Source organism: Mustela erminea, chromosome 19 (genome assembly GCF_009829155.1).
Source record: "Mustela erminea isolate mMusErm1 chromosome 19, mMusErm1.Pri, whole genome shotgun sequence".
In the NCBI taxonomy this organism is placed as follows: domain Eukaryota; kingdom Metazoa; phylum Chordata; class Mammalia; order Carnivora; family Mustelidae; genus Mustela; species Mustela erminea.
In genome coordinates, this window is record NC_045632.1 from 13,555,813 (window position 1) to 13,583,361 (window position 27,549).

General features: G+C 47.7%; 1 protein-coding gene across 2 annotated transcripts; it reads left to right on the forward strand.

Annotated features, from left to right (window-relative positions):
* The first annotated feature begins 2,704 nt into the window (after positions 1–2,704).
* ZNF274 (zinc finger protein 274) lies at positions 2,705–27,398 on the forward strand. 2 transcript variants are annotated; one of them, XM_032324657.1, is made up of 8 exons: positions 2,705–2,827; positions 3,300–3,370; positions 4,086–4,212; positions 4,965–5,060; positions 20,538–21,020; positions 24,237–24,337; positions 25,502–25,628; positions 26,093–27,398. In XM_032324657.1, exons 2-8 carry the CDS (start codon positions 3,338–3,340, stop codon positions 27,004–27,006), a joined length of 1,881 nt encoding a protein of 626 aa, XP_032180548.1. In that variant the 5' UTR covers positions 2,705–2,827; positions 3,300–3,337; the 3' UTR covers positions 27,007–27,398. The 2 variants fall into 2 exon arrangements, with proteins under 2 accessions (XP_032180548.1, XP_032180549.1); XM_032324658.1 differs by lacking the exon at positions 26,093–27,398 and having other exon boundaries at positions 24,428–25,595.
* The last annotated feature ends 151 nt before the right edge of the window (positions 27,399–27,549 follow it).

A 27,549-nucleotide genomic window follows, 5' to 3' on the forward strand; every position in this document is an offset into this window, starting at 1 on the left:
TGCCCTTTCTGCAGTTCTAAATTCCCAAATCTTTGCTAATCAAGATTCTTCCTCTATCATGTATCTGCCAAATTTATCAGAAATAACCAGGGTATGTACACATTGTCTTTCTCCAGCTTAGGGTGACTCTTCATGTATTTTGCTACAGCTGTATGTATATAAAGCCAGATGTTGCCTCAGACCTGCTCAGCTTGTTACATACCGTGTGGTGAATGCACCCTACCACCCTGCTAAAACCCTTGTGGGTTGCAAACTAGTGCTGGCCCTGAAGGTTTGAATGAAGAATTGGGGCCCTGAGTGCAAACAGGATGCATAACATTTTTGATATATTACATGCATAATAGTTAACATTTGTTCAGAAATGCTCTAACACGGGGTGCCTGGGTGGCTCAGTCATTAAGGGTCTGCCTTTGGCTCAGGTCATGATCTGGGGGTCCTGGGATCGAGCCCGCCATATGGACATTGTTAAAGTTCACCATCAAACTTGTTGGTGAACCACAACAAGCATCCCTAGTCACATCCAAAATAAAGCAATAATAACATGACTAATTAATGTGGCTCTGTTGCATTACCTAGAGCTTTACAACATCAATTTTTTAAGTCAAAATATGGAAAGGGAAGAAGCCAAATTACCTATGGAATGTGGATGGTGTTTTATCTACAGTAGCCTCAGAAAAATCCAAGGATACTGTTAAAATGAAAAACGTCTGTATGGTCTCTGAGTAAATACTAATCAAAATCAAGACTGTTTAATTGCAACAAATAAGATAAACAATGAGCAGCCTGCAAATGGCTGCTCTCCACAGTGACCATAAAAATTAACAGCTCCAGGAACAAGTGTGGTAGCCAGCAGGCAGGATGACCCAAAGGGACGCACACGGCTGCTCAAATCTGCTAGGAAACTCCAAGAGGACAGTATGTCAGGTCCTGGGCCCAAGAATGATAGGAGAGCCCCAAGAACATCAGCGCCTGGGCCCTGAGGAAGACAGGACCACAGTATGCCCTGGGACCTAAGGAAGATGCATGAACACCAGATACTGGACTCTGAGGAAGATAGGAGACTATCTGGTCCTTGGCTCCCAAGGAAGACGAGAACACACTGGGCCCACACTGAGCACACATCATATCCTGCACAGTGGCAGACCCCTCATTTCCTGACACAGGCACCCTGCTCATAGAGGAGGAGGCTCTACCAAGGATCTTACCCACCTCACTCCTCCTCCCTAACAAAGATTCTTTGCTTACCCACCCATTAGTCAGGCTCCCCTGAAGCGCTAGACAAGGCCCATCCACGTGCCTCCTCCTAGGACCTAGTTTTAGCAAGAATCCTGCTAAGTCAGTTTAACAAGACTTCTCTACCTTCGAAACCGATCGAACTTCTCATACCCACTGTTGCCCTCAGCTGGCATCTGATCACCCCCACCTGCCTTCAGCGAGAGTCTTATTGGGTTGCTTCAGCCAGCAGCCCCCAGACTGTCATTTTCTTTTCTTTTTTAAGATTTTATTTATTTATTTGACAGAGAGAGATCACAAGCAGACGGAGAGGCAGGTGGAGAGAGAGAGAGAGAGAGAGGGAAGCAGGCTCCCCGCTGAGCAGCGAGCCCGATGCAGGACTCGATCCCAGGACCCCGAGACCATGACCTCAGCCGAAGGCAGCAGCTTAACCCACTGAGCCACCCAGGCGCCCCCAGACTGTCATTTTCCATCACCCAACAACCCCCACCGCCTTCCTCACACACTCCCAACTGCTTCTTAGCTATGAGGTCCCACTCGATCTAGTGGCATTCAGAACGGAGCCCAGGTCCATACTGCAGTGTCTCCTTCCCTGGGACATTTTTGTAAATAAAATCTATTTCTACTGTTTTAACGTCTTTCCAGCTCTGGTTTTGACAACCTCCCCCCACACCTGTGTTTAGGGCACAATTAACCCTGTTCTCCCCACAGCTTGAGCGGACATTTATGCGTGCTTCTCCTCCCCACCCCGCCCCTCCCATGGAGGGCACAGAACCCCGCCAGGTGCACGTCTGGGCAGGTGCTACCCGCCCTTCCTCTCAGAACGCAGGGGTGACCTTAGCACCGCCTCCGGCACACTTCTGCCCTCCCCCTTCCGCCCCTTCTCCCTCCCCTAGACTAGGATCCACATTCGGCGCTGCCCCCACTCACTTCCGTCTTCCGTCTCACAGTCTCTTCCCCGAACTTGGGTGGACTTTAGCTCCGCCCTTCCACGTCACTCGCCCGTCCCTGCCCGTCCCTACCCCTCCCCCGAGCGTGGCTGGACTTTAGCTCCGTCCCCTACGCGCTTCCCGCCCACCTTGCTCCCACCCCTCCTTCCTCCACATTGGGTAGGACTAGCAGTTTGCCCCAACCCTCTGCGCTTCCGTCCCTGCCCGCTCTTCCTCCTCTGCGCAAGGACGTAGTAATCCGCCAACCACACCCTCAACCCAATTTAAATTAACTTCCGGCCCACCCCCTGGGCGCTCCTTCCCTTCCCAACTTCCGGTTCATCCCACGAGTGCTCGCCCTCGTGGCGGAGCTCGACTCTGTCCTGGCCTGCCCTGTTACTTGGAAAATTGTTGAGGCCCCGCGGCCTGGCGTACCCAACTCGAGCCATCCCCCAATCCAGCTGGCCCACCGAGGGTCGCCGGCGAGGGCCCTCCACTGGGCGGCCCGGGCTTCGCCTGCTATTCGAGATGGTCGGCCAAGATGGCCGCCACTTGGGCTAGGTCGGGCGGGCACGCCGCAGGGGTGGCTGGGAGTTGTAGTCCAGGCTGACGCGCTGACGCATTTCGCCGCAGGCGGACCGTAGCCATTGCGCGCCGCGCGCTGGGTGAGTGTGGCGCGAAATCTCCCGTCGGGGCTGTGGGGAACCGTCCCAGAGCCACTCTTCGGGGTGTGCAGCCTCAGTCCATTACCAGCCAAGCTCAGCAGCCGGAGGCCGGCCTTGCCTGCCGTCTTCCCGCCGTGGGGCCGGAAGGGGCGGTGTGGTTGGGGACTCGGGGCCCTGAGGAAAGCAAACTCTGCAGGCGTGGGGTCAGAGCGGCCCGACCCGCTCCGAGCGGTGTGCGGATTGGGAAAGGGAGTAACTCCCTTTTGGGTGGGAAGATATGAGGAGGGTCTCCTCTCGACTAGGGGAAACGGGTCCTCTAGGTGTCGAGAGTAGGTGGATACGACGCTTTCAGGGCCTTTTTCTAGGTTGGGGTTATCATTTCACGTTGATAGGACTGCTACTGGGCAAAGGAGGGGCCACCCCTCTGCGTAGCCCTCACACCCCTTCTACCTCCCAAATTCGACCTTCTCAGAACTGCCCACTCCCACGAGATACGTCGAGAAGGAAGGTATGGCCTCCGGGCTTCCGACGGCCTGGCTCCGTGTGAGTAGAGTTTCTGAGTCTACCCCTGGATCTGGGTGTGGGGGCGGCCGGATGGTAGTGGGATGCCACCTTCCCTGAAGTAATGTCAGGCCGCAGAGCATCTTGGGGAGGGTTGAGAGACTGGACGGGAATGAGACGCTGCTGAACGGATGAACCGAAGGTTGCTTAGCTTTCCCAGAAAAAGGTTAGAGTACAGGCTGGGGTCTGGGGGATTCTGATTCATCCTTTCTATTGTGGGTAGGCACGAGTAGGTTTAAACAGGGATTAGACTCACATTTTTATTTCAGTAGTACTTTGGCGTCTAAGCTGGAGGGGATTAAGGGAATACAGGATGGATCCTTGACCCGTGAAGGAAGTAGAGAAGCAGCACAGGCAGTGGGTGGGGGCTGAAGGTTTGGGTGTGATGATTCCGTTCTCAGGATTCCCTGCTAGGGGGTATAGACGCTAATTCCAGTATCCCCGAGTTAATGAAAAATGGAGAGGTCTAGAGAAAGAAGAGCCCTCTCTGAACTCTCATGCTGTCCTCCTTGCCGTGACCTGAACAGGGTCAAGTTTGCCTTTGCTCAGTTTCATACAATTGCAGGAACACTTGAGCCACCTGGAATGCGTGCAGGTCACCTTGTAGACTGTGCCCTCACGTGCTGGGTCAGCCTTCCCCCTCATGTCAGTGTAGGTGACGACACACCGTGGCTGAACAGAAACCTGTGGGTTTTAGGAACCAGTGGCCTTTGAAGATGTGACCCTCGGTTTTACTTCAGAGGAATGGGGACTGCTGGACCTCGAACAGAAGTCCCTGTACAGGGAGGTGATGCTGGAGAACTACAGGAACCTGGTCTCAGTGGGTAAGGATGGTCTCCGTGTCAATAAAGATATGCGCTTTGCAGCACGAATGTGGTGCCTCTGAAGTGTGTGTCTGCTTGGGCTCAGGTTGCAGGGAGGAGCGTGCAGTTGTCATGGCCCTGGGGCCTGAGGGAGGCTTTAATTTGAACCTGCAGGGAAAGGGCAACTTCACATATGACTTCTGAAGCCACCTAGTCTGTCCCTCAGAGGTTTTGAACACTAGGGAGGTAGGTCTCTCAGGGATGTAGCTGACTGTAGTAGATACTCATTTATGTAACAGAAATTCCATAGGATGTGGGGTCAAGTGTTCCAGCAGTTCAGGAGTATCACTGGAGACTGATTGCTTCCATTTCTTTGTGGTGTGAACTTTTCCACTCTTAGGTTAGTGACTGCATGGCTGTGGCACCCAGCATCATGTTCATATTCAGGGCGGAAAGAAGTGGAGGGGGCAGCGCTGACTAGTTCTCTTTTTCCACTTCCATATTTAGCAAGGGAGAAAAAAGCCTTAAGGTCCCCGCTGACATATTTTCTTTGTATCTTGCCAGCCAGAACTGGGTCCCATTGCTTCATTTAGTGGCAAGGGAGTCCAGGAAGGCACGTAGCTAAAAAAGGGAATGGATTGGGTTATCCTCACCACGGTAGACCCGAAGTCATGCCCTTGGAGGGAAGAATTCAGGGACAGCATATGCCGCAGCACAAACGCATTTTCTCCTGAACACAGACCCCCAAGCCCTGTCTCTTTTCCCTTGGGCAGAACATCAGCTTTCCAAGCCAGATGTGGTATCTCAGTTAGAGGAGGAGGAAGCGCTCTGGTCGGTGGAGAGAGGAATTCCTCAAGACACCTTTTCAGGTGAGAACCGGGCTTACAGAGTCCTGGTAGGGAATGGGCTGACGGGTTAGTCAGGGACTAGTGTCTGAGAAAAGGAGATGGACAGGAGAATACCCAGATGGGGTTGTATGAGGAGTAGCTGCAGACAAGCTGAATCAAACTGTTTAACTCTGGTCTCAAGGGTCAGGGGTGTCCGACTTGTTGAACATGAACTTGTTGTCACTGGCAGCTTGGCCCTGGGGCTCCATCTGTTCTACTGTTCTTTCATGTAGTCACCAGTAACTGGTGTGTCTTTCCAGACTTTTTCTTTATAGATCTTTGCAAGTATGTTTATGACTTGGGGGTGTTATACTGTATACAAACAGGCCTGTTTTAATCATTTTAACATACTGTGTGATCCACATTTGATTTTTTCCTCTTGATAAAATCTTTCAAGTTGTTGGCAGAAAACTTCGTTGCATACATCTTTTTGCACTTTCAAGCTTTTTTGTGTGTGTGGGTTTTTTTGTAGGTAGGATTTGTGAGATAGAACTTCAGAATCAACCAAATAGAAGCTAAAAATCTGGTAGGAACAGATTGCTGTCTAAAATCCTTTAAAATACATGGAGCTTCTCAGTTACGTGAGAGATTTTCCTGTTCATTGCCAGAAATTTAGAATGATCTTCTTAAGGTTTTCAGATTTGATAGTATGTTGAGTTTAGTTCACATTTCCCTCATGGTTTTTTTTTTTTTTTTTTAAGATTGATTTATTTATTTGACAGAGATCACAAGCAGGCAGAGAGAGAGGGGGAAGCAGGCTCCCCACCAAGCAGAGAGCCCGATGTGGGGCTTGATTCCAGGACCCAAAGGCAGAGGCTTAACCCACTGAGCCACCCAGGTGCCCCATCCGTCATGAAGTATTTTTACAAGTTTACAGACCATTTATATTTTTTCTTTTGTGAGTTACATACCTTACTCCCCCTTTTTTTTTCTGTTGATTTTTGGGTTTTTTGGGTGCAATATTTTGTTGGGAACTCTTGATTATGGGTCTTAGTAATACAAATATCCCAGACAAACATTTATCACTACCTTTAAATTTAAATTTAGTCTCCATAAAGAAGTTTTATGATTCAGGTATTTTTCCTTTCAAATCTGTTTTTATTCCTATTCATAACACAGAAAGGAAGATTTTATAAATACTTTCTTATGTTTCAGTATTGGTTTTTGTTTATGGCTGCACTTACATGGAGTTTCTTTATGTATAAGGTATGGAGCGTAAGTTCTGTCAGCACATTTTCTGACCAGATTCTTCCACTTACCAGAAACACTTTCTTTATCATAGACGTAACTTCCCACAGTCCTCATGGGGTGCAGGCCTCTGTCTTGGTCCCTTCTGTGTCCTTCATCTCGGTCTGAGTAAACAATTTTTTTGCTGTATGGTTGGTAGTTTTATAACAAACTTGGATAAATGGGAGCTCCTCTCATTTAAAACAAAATTCTTTGTTGCTCTCAACCGCATGGTTTACCATATGAACACTTAGCATCAGCTTGTTGGGGATTCTTTGAGAAAATCCTGTTAGAATGATTGGATTTAGAATTCCTTGAGGCAGAATTGGTCTGTCTAGTCAAGATTTGACACAAGTAGGGCGCCTGAGTGTCTCATTTGGTTAAACGACTGTCTTTGGCTTGGGTCATGATCCCAGAGTCCTGGGATCGAGTCCTGCATGGGGCTCCCACCTCTGTGGGGAGTCTGCTTCTCCCTCTAACTGTCTCCTCTCTCATGATTTCTCTCTCTCTCTCTCTCAAATAAATAAATGAAAAATATTAAAAAAAAAAAAAAGATTTAACACAAGTATATAAAGAGATCTGCTCTCCTCACTGTGCTATGTCAGGCCTTCTGAGTGCTGTTGGGCTTTCTTTGTGGTTGCGGTCGATCTGCTCATATTAGTCTTTGCAATATCACTTAGTTGACCAGATGAGCCTGGCATGCTGCTAACTTCTATTACTAGTTGTCTTACTAGTTTCTTACTGATTTTCTCAGTTCAGTCATTTTATCAGCAAGTATAAAGGAAGAGGCGACTGTATTAGTGTTTTTTTTTTGTTTTTTTTTTTTGTTTGTTTTACTTCTTTTGCCCAATTACATAATGACATTTATCACAGCTGGTACTTCTAAAACACTGAAGCTGAGAGGGTGAAGAGTGAATGTCTGACCTAAATAGGAAAGTTTCTCACCTTTGATGAGCATGTGCTAGACTCTGCTTTAATTTAAATCAGTTATATCTGGATAAAGAAATCGTCATTTAGTCCTTTCTGATAAATTATAGCAGTAGCCCCAGTTTTCCCTCATAGCCTTCCAAGGTAATCATAGTGATTATCTCTTTTGAACAGTTAACACAGTGACCTAATAAAAATAGAAGTACCTTTGTTGTAACATGATGCTGGCATGCACTGACACATCAGTATTCATAAATTAGGTGGGGGAGGTGGCTGGATTTCTTTCTTGTGGTTTTTCTTTTAAATTCTTTTTTTTTTTTTTAAGATTTTATTTATTTATTTGAAAGAGAGAAATCACAAGTAGATGGAGAGGCAGGCAGAGAGAGAGAGAGGGAACAGGCTCCCTGCTGAGCAGAGCCCGATGCGGGACTCGATCCCAGGACCCTGAGATCATGACCTGAGCCGAAGGCAGCGGCTTAACCCACTGAGCCACCCAGGCGCCCTGTTGTTGTTTTTCTTAGTCAGCTTTTATATCGGGATGTGCTGACTTTATAAAGAAAACTTGGAATGCTCTCCCTTCCCTTTGTTCTGTGTGTTCTAATGCAAGTGATACTGGAACTACCTGCTTCTAGCTGTATTCACCTATGAAATCTGCACCTGGTCCCCATCTTTGGTGATGATTTTCCACTTGCTACAACACAGACTGGCATCTGTTGTGACTTTCTGCCCTTCCTCTCCTGGACTCAGTTTGATGGCTCAGCATTAGTGTTTTTTTCTTTTCCATAATCAGAGTCATTCCTTTCATTCCCTATGAATTCCAGCCATTAGCACAGGTCACTAGACTATACCTCACGTGGAAGGTTCCCAGCAACACAGGCACTTTGTATCCACCCACTGAGGTGTCTTTCCTAGTTGTTCCCCTTGCTCTGGCCTTCCACAGCCCCTTCCTCGGTGGTGGCACTGGTTGTGGCAGGTCTGTGTCTCATCCTCCCTGGAGCTCAAGTCCTGTGTTGGCAAACCTTCCAGCTTTGCATTTCTGGATGATCTAGTAGTTCCTCTAACCTCGCTGCCTGAGGGATTTGGGGCACATCTTGGGAGGACTGGCTTAAAAGGTGACAGGAGATTCTGAGGTGATATCCCAGAGCAAGAGACTATGTGCAGGGAGGCTTACCAGGACACTTTATTACAGACTGTGCCTGAGGTAATAGGTGTTTTCTGCTTTGTCACAGAGTCCTTTGCTTGTTGTTTTCCCTCCACTGCCTGTCCTGGTTACACCTCACAAATACTTGTGGAAGTTCTCTTGGGTCTTACATAGTACACTAACCACTTTGGTAGGGAACCAGAGATAACATAAGCCTTGCCATGCTGGACTTTGTAGTCTGATGGATTATGGCCTCTACAAACAAGTTCCCCAGATACAACTCGGAACAGATAAGTAGTGGAAGGACTGAGAAGAAAAAGAATGTGATGTGGGGGTCATTGGGAATTACGCTAGAGGAAGTGGTTGTGGGGGCACTGCAGGAGTGAAATTTTAAGCCAGTTCCCAAAGAAGAAGAATTCTGCAGACATGTGAGTGGTGGTAAAGAGAGCTTCCAGGTACAGAGACCGTATCTGCGGTGACCATGAGAATGGTGTAAGCTTGGCACACTCAGGAAACAGCCACTGAGTGGGCTGGGAGGAGGTAGCTGAGGTATACTGACAAACAAGCTAGGTTTGGCAACGCACACAGGGCTTCCACTGTGAGTAGAGTTTTGATTGTTATCAGGCAGGTGTGTGATGTGGCTTTTCAAGCACGCTTCAGGTGGTTATGAAGAAGGAACTATAGCAGGGCACAGATGAAAGCAGGCCGGCGAGCTGTGGTAGGTAGCATCTAGGGAAGAGGTGATGACTCCTGGCCTAAGAATAGCAGAGGGGCTGGGGAGAAGCCTGCATGGCCTTCTCCCAGTTCATAAGTGGATTCACTGGAGCCAGGTGAGTAGTGGCCAAAGGAAAGGAAGCTGGCAAGAATCCTTCAGAGGTGAAAGCTTCAGGGATTTCCTACGACTATTTGTAATGTATGCATTTACCATATACACTCTTTGTATGTATCATCATCTAACTTAAAAAGGAGAAAAATTACTCTTCCTGAATATTTGGTTTTAGTCAGTGACATGAGGAAATCTGGTAAAGGCATAACCTTCTGAAGGGTAGAAATAAAGGTTTGGTTTAGTCTTTTCTTTGTTGAAGTAATTTTAAAGAGACTTACATGAATGGTACAAAGAACTCCCCTACAGCGTTCACCTAGATTCAAGTTTGTGGAACTGTCTATGTCCTGGCTGCTTCTGTTAATGAAGTGTGAATGAGAAGGGACTTGGAGACCTCCAAGTAGAGGTTTGCGAAGCCAGTGGAATGCCCTTCTCTGGACTTCAGAAGGAGTCGTGGCGAGGCATAAAAACTTGGGGATCATAGGTGTTTGGAATGGCATGCTTTATTTACTGTAAGATGAGACCATCATCTCCAGCAGTGGTCTCTGCCATCACTGGTGTAGTGGTACCTCTTCCAATGCAGGGAACGGGGTTTAAGTGGAAAGCTCAGCCTTTCTGATACAACTCATTTTGTGTGGCTCTGCAGCTCTCCGTGACAGCAAAAATGCCAGCACAGACACTGGCTGAAGTAGAAGGGACACTGAGGAATAAGTGCTTAAGGCATGGCATTCTGGTTTTTTTTTTTTTAGATTTTATTTATTTATTTGACAGACAGAGATCGGGCGGGGGGGGAAGCAGGCTCCCCGCCGAGCAGAGAGCCCAATTTGGGGCTCGATCCCAGAACCCTAGGATCATGACCCAAGCTGAAGGCAGAAGCTTTAACCCACTGAGCCACCCATGCGCCCCTACATGACATTCATCTTTAAGAAGGCACTGATTGGGGAAGATGTTGTGAATATAAGGAATGTGGACCACTCTTTGATGGCACTCAGGTGTTTAGCCATTACTCTGTCCTTTCAAGAAAGTATTGCCACATATGTGTTTTGGCTGGAAAATGATATAACCTGGATTTAATCTGTTGGAAAGTAGATCTTTAGGAAAGCAATGGAGTAAAGACACTATGAATCATGACCTTCAGGTTTTACAACCTTCGGATTACAGCTTGCAGGACATTTAATTCTTTGGACCTGTCAAGGAATGAAGCAGGAGAGATGAACCCTACAAATATGAATGTAGCAACACTCATAATTATTGTGAGCTTTAGCAAAAAAAAATAATTTCTACAAGGAGATTATTTTTGGGGAGGATGAGAAGGAATTCTTTTCTATCTATTCACCCTTTGTGTAGCCTGAGAGGACTCAAACTATAAAGCAAATGTGTAGTGGGTGTAGGAAATCAGTTGTTTTACACAAAGGATAATTCATTTAAGAATAAGAGTACATAAATGTGTTTAGTGTGAGAAAGGCTGTTTTCATGTCAGCCTTTAAGGAAAGGCTCACATGGGAGACTAATGTGCAAAGACCTTGAATGGAGGAAATTCTTGAGTTTTTTGATGTGAGAATTCAGGGAAGAAAGCCCAGGAATATTATCATAGCGGGAAAGGCTTCCGGCCTAGTTCACTTTGGTCTGACTTGAGAAAGTTCACACTGGAAAAAATAAAAACACAAAAACACATTTGTATCAAATGTGGTAAAGTTCTCACGCCAAATAATTACCTCTGAGAACTCCAAAGCCAAGGGAATGTGACTGCTGTGGTAAGATTTCGTGCACAGCTCTCTTACTCAACATCATAGCAGTCATACTGGAAAACACCTGAGAATGCAATAAGCAGTGTTAGGAAGGCTTCAGAGGCACTGAACCCATTGGCAAGAAGTCCTTCAGTAGGAGTCCTCATTGTACTCAGCATCAGAGGACTCATATGAAAGCAGACCCTCAATGTAATCTGTGCAGGCAAATCATAAACCATAGTTCCCACTGTATTTGACAGAGTAGCAACAACAAAACAAAAAACGTATACTGGAGAAAACCACATTAAAGAATAAAAATGAGGGGCACCTGGGTGGCTCAGTGGGTTAAGCCGCTGCCTTCGGCTCAGGTCATGATCTCAGGGTCCTGGAATCGAGTCCCGCATCAGGCTCCCTGCCTGGCAGGGAGCCTGCTTCCCTCTCTCTGCCTGCCTGCCTCTCTGTCTACTGTGATCTCTGTCAAATAAATAAATAAATAAAATTTAAAAAAAAAAAGAATAAAAATGAAATATCTCATTCTATTTTTATATCAGATAAGCATGCAGAAGGCAAACTCTAAATAAAACTTTGGTCACGTAAGTATACAGATACAACAAAACAGATCTTGTCTTTCCCATCTTGTTCTGTTATCTGACCTGAACGTCTAGAACAAATATTAAACAACATGAGGGGAATCTTTTAGTTTCCCATGTATGTTCCCAGTTGCTAAGACAGTGACAGTCTCTAGCTCAGGAAACTTGGGAGAAGGAATGGAACAAGAGGATGTCTTCAAATCGGAGATTTTTTTTTTTTAAGACTTTTATTTATTCGACAGAGATCACAGGTAGGCAGAGAGGCAGGCAGAGAGAGAGGAGGAAGCAGGCTCCCTGCTGAGCAGAGAGTCCGATGCGGGACTCGATCCCAGGACCCTGAGATCATGACCTGAGCCGAAGGCAGAGGCTTTAACCCACTGAGCCACCCAGGCGCCCCCAACTCGGAGATTTTGAAGACAATGCCAGGCTGTGAGACAGGAGGGTGGGTAATGATATAGGGAAATCTTGAAGTACATAATACCATTAAGAACTCTGACAGGCTCACATCCTAGGGAGTGGGCCAAGAGTTTAGAATCTTGAGTGACTATCAGAACATATTTGGCAAGAATTCAGCCTGGCAGAGTGTGGTCATATACTGTGCAACTGTTACTCAAGAAAACATTCTCTGTCACCTTCCATATATTTGCTCTTTTGGACCCATGTAATCTTGATCCTTTTATCTGGAAACTGCTTTGCCTGGAGTCCAGATGTAATTCCCGGGATAATTTTAAGGCCCGAAAATGCCTTTTAATTGATAAGGACAATAGGGGCACCTGGCTGGCTCAGAAGGAGGAACATGTGACTCAGTCTCAGGGGTCTTGAGTTCAAGCTCCACAATAGGTATAGAGATTGCTTTAAAAAAAAGAAGAAGAAGAAGGAAAACAAATGAACTATGAAGCATTTGACTCCAGAAGTCCAAAGGAAGGAGGAAAGATAAATATGGTTCAAATACGTGAATCAGAAATGGAGAAGAAAAAAAAGGAACCCAAGCTAATTTTCTGGGAGGATAAAATGCAAAAACCAACTGATAAAATAGAGGATAAATAAAAGGCAATTTAAAAACCTGCAGGGGAAAAAAAATTTAAAAAAATAAAATAAAAACCTGCAGGGAAACAGCAATACACACATTCAGCAATATGTGTAGTTTTCAGTGTAATACTTTGTACAGCTGTAACAAAGTGAGCCAGGTCTGTGTACTGTGAAAGTCTCCATGTGTTTCTTAAATATATAGTTTAAGATGTATAAAGTACATAGATGCACGTGATATCAATGTCTTTAAGAAAATACACAAAAACAATTGTGTCACTTAGTTATCACTGAATATAGAAGCTGGTAGGCTGTGATGGCTTCCTGAGAAGAAACTGGTTGGGAGGGTAACGTTGCATTTTAAGAAATGTTGCCCATAACCATGCTGATAAATTGAAAATTGCTGTCTCCTTCCTGCTGTATTACTAGTCCCTGACACGGTATAGGTGCCCAGTAATCGTTGAGGGTAGGGATGAACAAACAATAAAATGCAGAGATATCTGGAAAAGTGTAAGGTTGTCAAAATTGGTCACAGGAAAAATACCAAAGTTAACTTTATTAGAACAAAGTGGCCAGCTGCCTGTTACTGACTTGGGCAGTGAGTATTTCCCTACCTCTTGTTAAAAGACAGTTTCCATGAACATGTGCAGTTCAGTGACAGAACAGGTTGGAATGTTGACCGATTCCACAAAGTATACTTAGCACTGTTCTCACTAAAGCATAGAGTAAGAAAAATATTAAAAAGGAAATACTTGTAATTCAACGACGACTTGGAAAAAAACGAATCCTCTGAAATAGTTTTTAAAGAGTTAATCAGTGTGACAAATTATAAAATAGACTAATAGCCTTGGCTTATACCAGGAGTAGCCAACTTAAAAGATTTTAATAGGTTTTTGAAATGGGATCTAGGAATAAATTATTTAAGAAATGATTTGGAACTGATAAGGAATAACGTATTTAGGCATTTCTATTTGAAAAAATTGTAAGTGGGATATAGAATAAGTGGAAGCAATGACTTTTTTTTAATCATTAGTTTCAGAGGTAGAATGCAGTGACTTCTTTTTGAGGACTTAACAAAGGCTAGAAGTGTATGAAGTCCCTTTCTTAAATCCTACCATCATTCCAGCCAGCAGCCTCTAGAGAAGTGTTGATGGAGCCATCCTACCAGTGGAAGCAGAAATGCAAGTCTCTGTCCTGGCTGGTCTGGGAAGAAGCAGGAATGTAAACCAGGTGTCATCTTACCTGATGGCCTGCATTCCTATCCTGCTCAGGCTCTAAAGTAGAAGGGAACTTTGTAGCAACAGCAATCATCTCGTAATAATTTACAGGTGGGATCCAATTAAAATGCTAGTGAGATTTCCTGTATTTTGACAAAAATATGGGAAAATCAGACAGCTAAAACACTCAAATCACTCTTTGAAGCTGTGTTGCGTCAATAAATACTGCTTGAGCGCCTGCCAAAATGCCTTAAGTGTTGCGCAGGGTAGTAAGGCCCCCTGTCTCCTTGGGTCTGCATTCCAGAGGAGGGGCTAGCATGTGGCTGATTACATGTGAACAGAATACAGTGAACTTGAACTTGAGCAGTTCAGTTCCTTAGTCACATTGGCCATCTTTCAGATGGTCACTGGTCACCTGCTGCTAAAGACGACTGTGCTGGATAGTGTATCAAGAACATTTTTTTTTAATAAGATTTTATTTATTTGACAGAGATCATAAGTAGGCAGAGAGGCAGGCAGAGAGAGAGAGAGAGAGGATGGGAAGCAGGCTCCCCGCTGAGCAGAGAGCCCGATGCGGGGCTCCATCCCAGGACCTGGGGATCATGACTTGAACCAAAGGCAGACGCTTAATGACTGAAACACCCAGGCACCCAGTCTATTTTCTGATTCTGCATCCTGAAACGATCCCAAACATCAACACAGACTTAATATTCTTTTTTTTTTTTAAGATTTTATTTATTTGACAGAGATCATAAGTAGGCAGAGAGAGAGAGAGAGGAAGGGAAGCAGGCTCCCCGCTGAGCAGAGAGCCCGATGCGGGGCTCCATCCCAGGAACTGGGGATCATGACTTGAACCGAAGGCAGATGCTTAATGACTGAAACACCCAGGCACCCAGTCTATTTTCTGATTCTGCATCTTGAAACGATCCCAAACACCAACACGGACTTAATATTCCTTTTTTTTTTTTTTAAGATTTTATTTATTTATTTGACAGGCAGAGATCACAAGAGGCAGAGAGGCAGGCAGAGAGAGAGGAGGAAGCAGGTTCCCCGATGAGCGGAGAGTCTGATGAGGGGCTCGATCCCAGGACCCGGGGATCATGACCTGAGCCAAAGATGGGCTTTTTTATTTTATTTTTTTTTTAAGATTTTATTTATTTATTTGACAGATCACAAGTAGGCAGAGAGGCAGGCAGAGAGAGAGGAGGAAGCAGGCCCCCTGCTGAGCAGAGAGCCCGATGCGGGGCTAGATCCCAGGACCCTGAGATCACAACCTGAGCTGAAGGCAGAGGCTTAATGCACTGAGCCACCCAGGCACCCCTATCAAGAACATTTCTTAAAGAGCTGCATTGGGCAGTGCTGTAGAGAAGGTAGAGAGTGAGTGATAATGAAGCAGATACTTCGAACTGGCAGTCAGTGCCCTGAAGAAAAATGAAACAGTGGAATATGCTGGAGGGAAATGGCATGGGTAGGCAGAACTACTTCAGAACTGAGCAGGAAGACAGTTCTAAGGAGGTGATACTAGAGTTAAAAACTGGAAGAGGGGGGCGCCTGGGTGGCTCAGTGGGGTGGGCTGCTGCCTTCGGCTCAGATGATGGTGTCGGGGTCCTGGGATCGAGTCCCGCATCGGGCTCTGCTCAGCGGAGAGCCTGCTTCCCTCTCTCTCTCTGCCTGCCTCTCCATCTACTTGTGATTTCTCTCTGTCAAATAAGTAAATAAAATCTTTAAAAAAAAAAAAAACTGGAAGAGGTGCCAAGTGAAGATGTCAGAAAGACTACGAGGCAGGGATAAGGGGAGTACAAATACCTATAGACAAGGCATACTTTGGCACGTTGTGAGAAGCATCCTTTGCTGTAAAGGACATAAAAGAAAGGGTTTGGATCCCGGCTGCTATGTTCCCAGTTGTGGCCTGGGCAGGGCTCCTAGGCTCTCCCAGCATGGATTTCCCCTTGTATGAAGGACGGAAGTTATTGCTTACGGGATTATGGTATGTAAAGCCCAGGTCTTGGAGACCTTCATGTAACAGTATTTATTGTTACTCAAAGACTTTGATGTAAAGAAGATCATCAACACCTTTGGCAGGTCCTCTGGGCCTGGCTTTAGGGTTTTGAAGGCACAAGACCCGGTTGACATCCTCAGCAGTCCAGTGGGGTAGACAAACTTAGGTGATGGCATTGGGTGCCCTGCAGAGCTGAAGAGTGAATGATGGGGAGGGGAGGAGAAGGATGATGAGCAGGGGACATTCTGGACAAGGAGGAAAAGGAACAGGGGAGCACACAGAGATGAGGGGCGCTGAGAGAAGCACTCTTCCTGACCCTGACCCCCAGCAAGAGTGTGAAAAGTCACTATTAGTAACCGTTATATTTGTGGACTGGTAGCCTTAGGATACCAGATTATTCATGAACTCTTGAGCACTGAGGGAGAGATGGCTTACCATGGAAGGGAAGCAGCAGAGACAACATGGGAGAAGAAAAGTAAGGACGAAGAAAACAGCAGCTCCCATCAGCCTTTCCTACATACTATACCTAACCACTTGTGTCTCTAATAAATTAAAAAGGATTAAACACCTTGCCTAAAGGCTTGGGAATTTGTAAACAACTCACTTAATAGATAGTTGCAAGTGAGGGGACTAAATTACTCAAATCCCCAGCCCAGATCATTTAGCTGGGGGACTGGGAACCAGTTCTTGGAGTTGAAGTCGGTAGACTGTTTTGTGTAGCCCCACGCAGACAAGCGGGTCAGTGATTCCCAGTATGCCCCAGTGAGTTGAGGATCCAATTCTAGCTCTACCAGCTCGTAAACTTAAGAGGTTTCACTTTGTGAAGTGGGACGAACACTTCCTGGCACAGACAGTGGTTGAGGGACGTCTAAAGGATGAGATTCAGAGGACTGCAGTGCCTAGAATGATGCATACCCACCAGCCTCTAGGCTTGAGGCCCGTCTCATTTACTGCGTAGCACCCAGTCGGTGCTCTATGATTACCCTGCAAAATGTGCTGTCCTGAAGCGCGGCTACAGCCCGGAGAGCCAGGCTGCAGATGCACTGAGCTCTCAGCACCACAAGGATCAGCACAGTTTCCAACGTACAAACCTACAGGCTCTAAAACTTAAAACGGTAAGAGTTAAACATTTTTGAATGAGCATTAAGTTCAAGATCTGGAGAAATTGCCCTGGTTCCTCCAAGGATAAGAGGAGGAACAAAATACATGATCAGGATTAGATAAATACGGGGCATGGAGTGAAATAAAAACCTACAGTTAATTTTAAGAGACAAAGTACTAAATAATGCCTGTGATTAACCAAGGAGTAAAACCAAGTTTTAGAAGTTAGAAGGCTGGGAAGCATTGTGAAGAATGAAGTTTTGTTTTGGTTTTGCTCAAGTTTAATGCACGATTATTGCTCAAAATGGTACCCGTGGCCCAGCAAGGAGCCGCTAGGGAGCGCTACCTCCCCTCGCGCCCCAATATCCCTATCAGGGGCACTTTCAAGGTCCAGGGCTGCTGGGAATTCGGGAACTTGCCGTCCCTGGCTTCCTGAGTTACTCTAGGGAAATTTCAGGCTCTAAGAGCTCTAACTGAAAGGGAATACGTGAACTCTGCCTTCAAATCAGGAATTGGGGCTGGGGTAGTGAGCGTTGGCTAAAGAAGTCCTGAGCACAGGAAGGTAATTAAACGCCAGACACAACGCAGGTGTAAACGAGTTGGAAAGGAAAGCCCCCCGGTGAAATTAATACAAAAGTTTAGGGGAAGGGGTCGGAAAGGGGATATAAGCCTAGGAAAGGATGTGGATGTGGCTGTGGCTGTTGCCAAGATTAAAAGCGCGGACCAGGACGGGTTTTGCAACCTCAAGCGCCCAAGGCCCGTCCCGGGCGGCGGGCGCGGCCCCACCCATCGCGAGCGACTCTTGACCCCGCGCTGACTCACTTCTCGGATAGCGCGCCAGCAGTTTCCAGCAACAGGTTTGTGAAGCCGGTAAACGAGGAACCCACAGGCGAACCAAGACTTGTAATCAGGAATTTGGAGGGGTTGGGGGATGGGAAGCCCTACGGGAACGAGAAGGATTTCGAATCGGGGGCACGAAGATGGACTAGGAGTCCGGGTGCGTCGCTGCCTTAAGGGGAAGCGACCGCGCTCTACCACATTTGCCCCAAGGGGAAAAAACGCGCAAACCAGCAAGGACGGTGTGGAAGTTCCAGCTGCGCCCGCCGTCACGGGGGGGTCGTAGGAGGTCATGGGAGGGACCAGAGCGGAAGAGGCCGCAGCCCCAAGGAGCCGCCGCCGGGGCAGGGCCTGGACCGGGCCCAGAACCTCAACATGGCGGCACCGGAGGTCTATGTCGCGGAGGCCCCTGGGAGCTGTAGTGCGCCCTTGTCGGGCGAGTGACGCACTTCTAGGCTGGGCCGGAAGTTGCGGCCTGCGGTCTTCCGGACCGGGGATGGGGCGTGGCTGTGCTGACTTGGTGTCACCGCGTTTACCGCGGGGAGCGGGAGGGGGAGGCTGCTTCAGTTTCCCGAAAGCTAGCGGAAACGTGTGCTTGTGGCTGCGGCCTCCGCCGGAGCGTCTTTCACGCCAATGGGGAAGCCCAGCCGCCCAGCGCTGCTTGAAAAGCTGCTTGATGGCGGATTTGATCTGCAGGTGCTCGCAGTGGGCGGGGAACTGGCGGCGCTTGGGCAGGCCGCCGCTGTTCGCGTCTTTAACGAGTCGGTGGTTCTTTCTCTTTTTCTTTTTCAATAACACAGCTGCAGTGACGCCATACCAATAGCTTCCTGCTTTTTTTTTTTTTTTTTTCTTCCCGTGGCGGCAGCTTTTCTGCGCTGGAAGAGTCACACTAAAATAACGCTTGCACGTGAATCCACACTTTCTTGAGCCCTGTTTTAACACCGCCTGTTTTCCAGTTCTGCTCCGTCGTGTGCCCTTGCTCAGCGATGTGTTGTGCAAGAAGAACCCCCCAGGTGAGGGTGGGCAGAGGCTGCCTTTTGGGAGCCCGCTGCGAAGGAGGCAGGGACTGGGGAGAGTTACAGCGAGAAAGGAAGGTTTTCCCTGGAGGTTACTGACTTGGATGGGCATGAGGAGACACTGGCAGTCGTGACACAGGCCCTGGTGGTCTGGGCTTGTTGACACGGGTTCCAGTGTCAAGAGTTTTACGGTCTTAAGTGGTCTCGCTCTGAATACTCATTCTCTTCGTGTCTTTTTTTTTTTTTCTTCAAAATTTTATTTATTTGACAGAGATCACAAGTAGGCGGAGAGGCAGGCAGCGCGCGGAGAGGCAGGCAGCGGGCGGCGGGGTTGAGAGGCAGGAAGCAGGCTCCCCGCTGTGCAGAGAGCCCGATGTGGGGCTCAATCCAAGGACTCTGGGATCATGACCTGAGCCGAAGGCAGAGGCTTAACCCGCTGAGCCACCCAGGCGCTCCTCTTGTTGTCTTTACATCTGTGTTTGTCTTCAGAAAGCTCCCAGACCACCAGTAGATTTATCTGATGAAAGTCCCCCAGCCTTCCCCTGGGCATTTGTTGCTAAGGCTTTGAATCCACATTGTTCCAGGTAGAGTTGTGCTAATCATGTGTATTGAAAACAGCAAGGGTGAGAGAGTACATTTTTTTCTAGACATCAGCCCTGCCATTTCTGTGTTTATAGAATCATAAATCTAATGAAAGTAAACTATAATCCGTGGTTAAATTTTTTCTATAAACTTTTTTTCTTAAAGCTTTTAAGTCCTTTAGTCAACTAGCATTTCTTTCTGGGAGTGGTAGAGAGCTTTCTTATTTCCTATTGGCTCGTGTTTTCTCCTTAGCATCATAGGGCCATGTTGGAGTTCTGTTCAGTGTTCAGCAGATGCTCTTGTGAACTCTGTGCCAAGACACAGAGCCGCTGACTTTCCCAGTCATCTTGGCCCCCATGGAGGCAGGATCAGATTCTTTTCCCTGTGCATGGCTGCAGACTTTACAGCATCACAGGTTTCTTAATCTTTCTTGCCTCTTCGTTTTTTCCCCCACTCTGTATTGGAATATAATTTATATACCATGAAGTTCACCTTTTGATAGTGTATGTTCAGTGATTTTCGTTATATTCACAGGGTTGTATAGCCATCACTGCAATCTAATTTCAAAACCTTTTCCTCATCCTCCAAAAAAAATCATTTTTATTAGCCAACACTCCCCAACTTCCTCAATTCCCTATTTCCTGGGAACCACTAATCTATTTTGTGTCTGTGTTGGTTTCTTCTGGACATTTCATGTAAATGCAGTCATACCATAGATAGCCTTTGGTGATTGACTTCTTGCACTCAGCATAATGTTGTCAGGTTTCAGCCGTACTGTAGCCTGTGTCAGTACTTTATTCCTTTTTACTGCAAAATAATATTCCATTGTGTGGGTATACCAAATTTGGTTTATCTATTCTTCATTTGGTGGATATTTTGAGTTGTTTCTGGTTTCGGCTCTTATGAATAGTGCTGCTGTGAACATTCTCTGCAAGTGTTGGTATTGACCTCTTTTCATTTCTCTGGAAGGTATACCTAGGAGAATTCCTGGGTCATAACATAAGTCTGTTTAACTTTTTGGGGAGCTCACAGGCTGTTTTGCAAAATGGTGCAGCATTCTGTGTTCCCACCAATAGCGATTTCTCCACATCGTCACCAACAGTTGTTACCATTCATCTCTGATAATAGCCTTCCTTGTGAGTGTGAGGTAGTATCTCACAGTGGTTTGGATTTACATTTTTCTGGTGGCAGATAATGTTGATGTGCTTGTTGGCCATCTGTCTGGCTGTGCTTTTTTGACTCACAGAGTATCCTACAGCTCCACTGGACCCTCAGTTGGATCCTCTTCCTGCTGGGAATCCCCTGATGAAGATTGAAGTCGTTGAAGTCCTCACACTGAACCAAGAGGTAGCTCGTCCCCGAAACGCCCAGATCCGGGCCCTCTATGCCGAAGATGAGGGCCTGAGCTCAGATGTGCTCGGGGAGCCCACTCAACAGCTTGGCAAGCAGCCAGCTGACCCTGAGGCCGCGCGCCAGAGGTTCCGGGGCTTTTGCTTTGAGGAGGTGGCGGGGCCCCGAGAGGCCCTGGCCCGGCTGCGTGAGCTGTGCCGCCAGTGGCTGCAGCCCGAGGCGCACTCCAAGGAGCAGATGCTGGAGCTGCTGGTGCTGGAGCAGTTCCTGGGCTCACTGCCCAGGAAGCTCCGGATGTGGGTGGAGTCGCAGCACCCAGAGGACTGCCAGGAGGCAGTGTCCCTGGTGGAGGATGTAACCTGGATGTCTGAGGAGGAAAGTAAGTGCAATGGAGGGGTAGAGAGAGACACTCCTGTGGGGGCATCCTGGAGGATGGGGAGAGGAGGAACTCAGGCTTCCTGGGAGAGCTTGGGGAAAGGTCATGCTGTTTCCATTTAGGCCAAGGGCATCTGCTTCCCGAACGTGTTTCTGAGTCAGAGTTTTAGATGCTTCCTGGCTGAAGTACCTACCATAGTCTCTAGGTCATAGAATCTGAGAATGGCCTTATCCCTGGACCTCTCTGTGGAAATGGAGAGTCTCAGGCTGCACCTCACAGCTACCGAAACCTTTGGGTAGGCTCTGGGACTACACTCTAACCAGCCCTCCCGAGGCTTCTGAGAGAAGCTTACAGTTAAAGCCTTCATTTTCGTCCTTTTGGGATCTTTTCTGTACTACAAGCTAATAGAAAATATGATTTTAATCACGTAGGTATACTCCCAGAATGCACTTTTTTTTAAAGATTTTATTTTCTTAGGTAATTTTTGCACCCCATGTGAGGTTTGAACTTACAGCCCCCAGATCAAGAGTGACATGCTCTACCAACTGAGCCAGCCAGACGCCCTCCCAGAGTGCCTTCTGATGTCATGCGCTCAGTGGGGGCTATGGATAAAGTGGTGACCAAGACAGACAGGACTCAGACTCATGAGTTCAGTAAGCCTTAGGTCCAGCAGGACTGATGGGAATTTGACAAATATGCATGTGACAAATACGGGGTTGAGAAGAACTCAAGGGTGCCTGCGGAGCTCCAGGAGGCAAACTGCTGTAGCCAACATCTGGTGTGGAGTGGAACTCAGAAGTGGGCAGGAAGGGGCACCTGGGTGGCTCAGTTGGTTAACTGGCTGACTGTTGATTTCAGCTAAGGTCGAGAGATTGAGCCCCAGGGCAGGCTCCATGCTCAGCAGGGAGTCTGCTTCTTTCCCTCTCAAGCTCCCCTTTATCCCTCCCCCAATTATCTCTCTCTCCCAAATAAGTAAATCTTTTTTTTTTAAGATTTTATTTATTTATTTGACAGACAGAGATCACAAGTAGGCAGAGAAGCAGGCAGAGAGAGGAGGAAGCAGGCTCCCTGCTGAGCAGAGAGCCCTATGTGGGGCTCGATCCCAGGACCCTGGGATCATGACCTGAGCCGAAGGCAGAGGCTTTAACCACTGAGCCACCCAGGCGCCCCCAAAATAAATAAATCTTTAAGAAAAAAAAAGAAAAAGAAAAAAAGAAGTGGGCAGGATGTGCCAGGCAGGGAGCATCACCTGTGAAGGGCCAAAATAGGAGCAGTAACAGTATAATCCAAAATTAGAGAGAAATTGGGTAGGTCTTTAGTAGAAGGGAGCAGGGGCAGGGCTGGCAGGCCCCTTGAAGAGATTTTTTATGTTGTCCTAAAGCAATGAGAAGTGTCACTCTAAAGCAGTGGGAACCAATCCATGAACCCTCCCTAGAGACATGTGGCATGGTGTGACTGCATTTTAAAGACCAACCAGGTAGCAGCTTGCTCTGGATGGTGGACAGAGAAGAAGGTCAAAATGAGAAGCAGATTGGCCACCCAGAGCTATCACTGTGCCCTTCACGCGGTGTGGTGCCTAGGGCAGGAGTGACAGTGGTGGGGAGAGGAGATGGGAGTACATGTGTAGGGTGCATTTGGGGGTGAGATGCCATGAAACTTGATTGCTGTCCGGCTGAGTTCCATGGAATACGGATGCTGAATATATAACCTCACACACTGAGAGTGATTTTTCAGATGCCATTGATTAAACCGAGGGTCTTGAGACGGGGAGATTATCCTGGATTACTTAGGTGGACTCAAATGCAATCACAAGGGTACCTACAGAGAAGTAGTCATGAATTAAGGGTGGAGAAGACATATGACCCCTGAAGTGAGGTGACACAAGAAAGGGCCAGAAGCCAAGTATTTTAGGTGGCCTCCAGAAACTGGAAAGGTGAGGAATACATTTTCCCACAGAGCTTCCAAAAGGAAGGTAGCCGTGCCAACACCTTGATTTTAGCCCAATGAGGCTGGTGTCAGACTTCTGATCTATATAATCACAAGAAAGCAAATTCATACTATTTTTAGCCACTGTTGTGGCCATTTGTTACAGCAGCAACAGGAAACTGATAGAGATGCCGAGGAGATAGTTGTAGAGCTCACGAGATGAAAGCGAGTCTGTCATAGGTTTCACACCTTGGGATGAAGTCAGTTTATATCATAGAGGACGGGGTAGAGAGGGCTTACAGATAATTCTAAAAATCCTGCATTTGTGATCAGCAAGTTAGTTGGGACTCTCAATTGTGATTGCCAAGGGAGGAGAATTTACTGAAAAAGTCCCAGGGTGATCTGCTAGCTTCAGGCATGGCTGGACCCAAGGCCTCCTGTAGTGTCCTCAGGACTCATCTCTCCTCTGTCATACTTCTCCTGGCGTCTGTCAGTTTCACTCACAGGCAAGCTATCTCCATGTGGGACCTCCCTACACAGAATTTCTCTTTCCTAAGTGTTAACAAAAGCCTCTTTGGCTCTGATTGTCTAGCTGTGGGCCCTGTATTCATCCACCATCCAATCACTTTGGCCAGAAGGAAGCAACATCCTGGTGTGCCAGCTTGTGTCACTTAAGTGTTCCCCTTGATGGGGGGGTGAGGTCATTATAGAAGCCCATGGACCAGCTGGGGACAGATGAAGAGTCAGGCATGAAGGAGCTGTGGTTGAAAGGGGGCCGTAAGGCCAGTTAGAGCTGTTTTCTAAGGTAGAGGAAACTTGATAGAATTCTCATCAAGATTGGTATGTGTTATGAGAATAAATCTAGTCTCGGGAGTCAGAGGCCAGAAATGGGGTCTTTGTTCTGAGGACAGGTGTGAGGCCAGCTGCAGAGGCTAATGGAGAGAAGAGGCAGCTGCCTTGGAGTTGGGACTGGGTCCAGAACAGTGTCTGGTGAGGGAAGGAGTGAGATCAGGGGTCTCAGCAGTGGGGACACCAGTGCTCTATAGTCATATGGGGTGATGCATCCTGAACGATCCAGATGTGGGGATTTGGGCACGGGCTGTGAAGAGGAGCCAGCATGGGGACCTGAGCTGGCGAGGAGAAGGTGGGCACAGATGTCCCTGACAGCAGCAGCAACAAGATACACAACGTGTGCTGGCCCCATGGGTCCCAGAAAGAGAAATGGCTGTCACTGTCCTGTCCTGGAAGTAGCACCACACCTGGCTGATCACCTGTGCTGATGTCTCCTCCCAGCATTACCCGGCCAGGACTCCACCTGCTCTCTCCAGACCACGGCTCCTGAGGAAGAGGAGGAGGAGCAAGTGACTACGTGTCCAGCAATTGAACCACCTGAGGTGAGTGAGGAGTGCCACCCCTTCCTTCTCTGGTCAGAACATCCCCTGTGAGATGACCTCCCCTTCCACCTCTCATCTCCCACCATTCAGGCCTTTCAGAGTTTCTGATTGTGAAGGGCTGGACTGCCTTGCTGTGACCATGGAGACCAAGAAAGGGCACAGTGACTAGAAGTCAAAAAATTTGGAGGCAAGAGGGAAGGGCCAAGTATTTATAGACACTTAGGAGCTCCAGGTAGGGGCTTGTGGACCATGTCTGGATCTGGGTGAGAACAAGAGAGCTCTTGTCCTTCAGAAATGCATATTTAGGTGTTTATGACAGAAAAAATTGTCTTGGATTTGCTTCAAAAATATCCCAGAGCCAGGACATAGGTGAAACAGCATTGTCCCTGTCTTGCTAACTACTGAGGCTCAGAGAGTACGACTGAATGATGGTGTGTGTGTGACATTGGTCAGCACTCTTTCTGATGCAGGTGGCTCACAGCTGGCTCAAGCGTAAGGTAAACTTACTGGCTCTCACATAACGAGTGGTCTTGAGTAGGCTTCAGGCAAGGCTGTATCCAGGGGCTTCCTGGTGTTGAGAGAGGGGTATGTCTGTCTAGTCCTGGTCTAATGGTTCTGCTTTCTCCCATTCCTTCTCAAGCAGACTCTGCCCCTCATGGGCAGAAGACATCCCACATATAGGCCCAGTGCCATGGGGAGGCCTCTTCCTGCTGGAGTTCTTACCAGCTCCCCAGAAGGACTGACCTCAGTGTAGCCTCTGGTTACCCACCCTCAAGCAGCCCTAGTCCACAAAGGCAGTTACACCACATGTCGGGGGTGGGGGGTATGGCTAGTCGGAGGGCTTGTCTCAGGGGCAGCCTTCTGTAGGGAGTTGCTGGGAAATGGTGAGCTGCACCCAGGGGTGGGTAGAGTGGAAGCAGTTTGCTTATAGCACCTGTAGCTCTTAGCGAAGCAGGGACTCTGCCTCCAGCCTGGGCCCCACACTCTGATTTTGGGAGAATTTTGTGAGAAGGGACTTACTGGGCCTCTTATGGCCCAAGTCAGCATTTCTGTGCAAACAGGGGTGCCCTCTACTCAGCAGACTGTTGGGAGGCACCAGTCATCCTTCTTTCTGTCCCTGTCAATGACCCTACCGCTTAGCAGACACAGAATGTGGCATTGCAGGAACCAGTGACCTTCCTGGATGTGGCTGTGGACTTCAGCAAGGAAGAATGGGGGCTGCTGGACCCGACACAGAGGACTGAGTACCATGATGTGATGTTGGAAACCTTTGGACACCTGGTCTCTTTGGGTAAGGTTCTGCCCTTGCTGGCCACTCCAGCCTTCCAGGACTGGGAGCACCAGAAGCCCTGGGCTGGGGCTCTTGCCTTCTCTGGACCTAGTGTGAGAACTGGGTACGCCCCAGAGAGTTCCGTGCACCGTCTGTGCCTTCAGCTGGCCCTGTGGACCTGGAGGGGTGGATACTGTGTGGGCAGCAGCAGCCTCAGATCCAGGAAGGACTGACTTGCTGCCTACCTTGAAGGCATAAGAAGAGTCAGAGAGCCAGGAGAGTGTTCTCAGTTCCAGCCCCGGCCCCGGTCCCAGCCGCCGAGCTCATATTCCTCCCTTTGCTCCTTCATGCTCTTCAGAGTCCCCCCAGGCTGTAGGACTGTTCTTGGCGGGGGAAAGCAGCTTTTGAATACTTAGCTATGTCATAACTCTTAGCCCATTTAGCACTTTCTCTCTACCGTATCCATACCTTTTGGGTTCTTTTAGGGTGGGAGACTACACTGGAAAGTAAAGAGTTAACTCCGAAGTCTGACACTCCTGAAAAAGAACCAGCCCATGACCTGAAACTGGAAGAATTCTCAAGGGATGACACCTGGTCCCCTATGTCAAGAGATGTCTCACAGGCTGAGGCCCAGGAAGTCTTAGACGCAGCACTGAAGCGGGTGGGGCCGATTCGGGAAGAAACCCTCCCTCAGAAAAGCTCCTCGTTGCAGGTGAACACTGGCCTTGGCACAAGCCATATTTCACTCCAGAAAACTCTCCCTAGAAAACGCTTGCGTAAGCGTGGCTCACGGGTTAAGAAGGTGACACGTAGTCCAGGTGTAAAAATTCATCAGAAGGACCGCAAAGGGGAAAAAGCCAGAGAAAACAGTGGTTGTGGGAGAGCCTTCAGCCGGAGTGCTCAGCAGATCACATTCACAAGAATCCACAAAGGGAGCCAAGTCTGCCGATGCAGCGAATGTGGCAAAACGTTCCGGAACCCAAGATATTTCTCTGTACATAAAAAAATCCACACAGGAGAGAAGCCGTATGTGTGTCAAGACTGCGGGAAGGCATTTGTTCAGAGCTCCTCCCTCACACAGCATCAGAGAATCCACACTGGAGAGAGGCCGTTTGAGTGTCCAGAGTGCGGGCGGACCTTCAATGACCGCTCGGCCATCTCCCAGCACCTGCGGACTCACACCGGAGCCAAGCCCTACCAGTGTCAGGACTGCGGTAAAGCCTTCCGCCAGAGCTCCCATCTCATCAGGCACCAGAGGACGCACACTGGGGAGCGCCCCTACACGTGCAACAAATGCGGAAAGGCTTTCACCCAGAGCTCGCACCTCATCGGGCATCAGAAGACACACAGTAGGGTAAGATGCAAGAAGAAACAGCCTGCCTCACAGCCGTCCAGCTGAGCCAGGCGAAGATGTCGCCTCTTCAGCCTGACCCTGCCACGTAACACAAACGGGCCTGAACCGAATATGAAAGCAGCACTGAGTGATGATCTCAAAAGCAAAGGACAACCAAGGAGACCGCCCTGCACAGGAGTGAAAAAGAAAACTGGTGGGGGGGTTGTTGCTAATGAATATAGGTTGGGAAAACATTTTTCACTCACTTGATTTGCTGGTACAATTTGGTCATTAAAAATGATAACAGTAAAACTCGAAAATGCTTATAATGTAAGTTTAAAAAGCCAGGTACCAAAAAGTCTGTGCACTGATACTTTATTTGTGGTAAAGTATTTATCCATATGGACAAGGCCTAAAAGAGAACAAGGATAAATAAACTATATATTTCTGTGATAGAATCTGTGTGTTTTCCTCACCTATTAAATATCTTTTCATTAATAATTTCATATTTATAGTAAGCAGCACGAAAACAAAACATTGTCAGACCAGTTCTAGAAGACTCTGCAAGGCTGCAGTGCCTCTGTCCCAAGATTCCAGATGAGGTAAGAT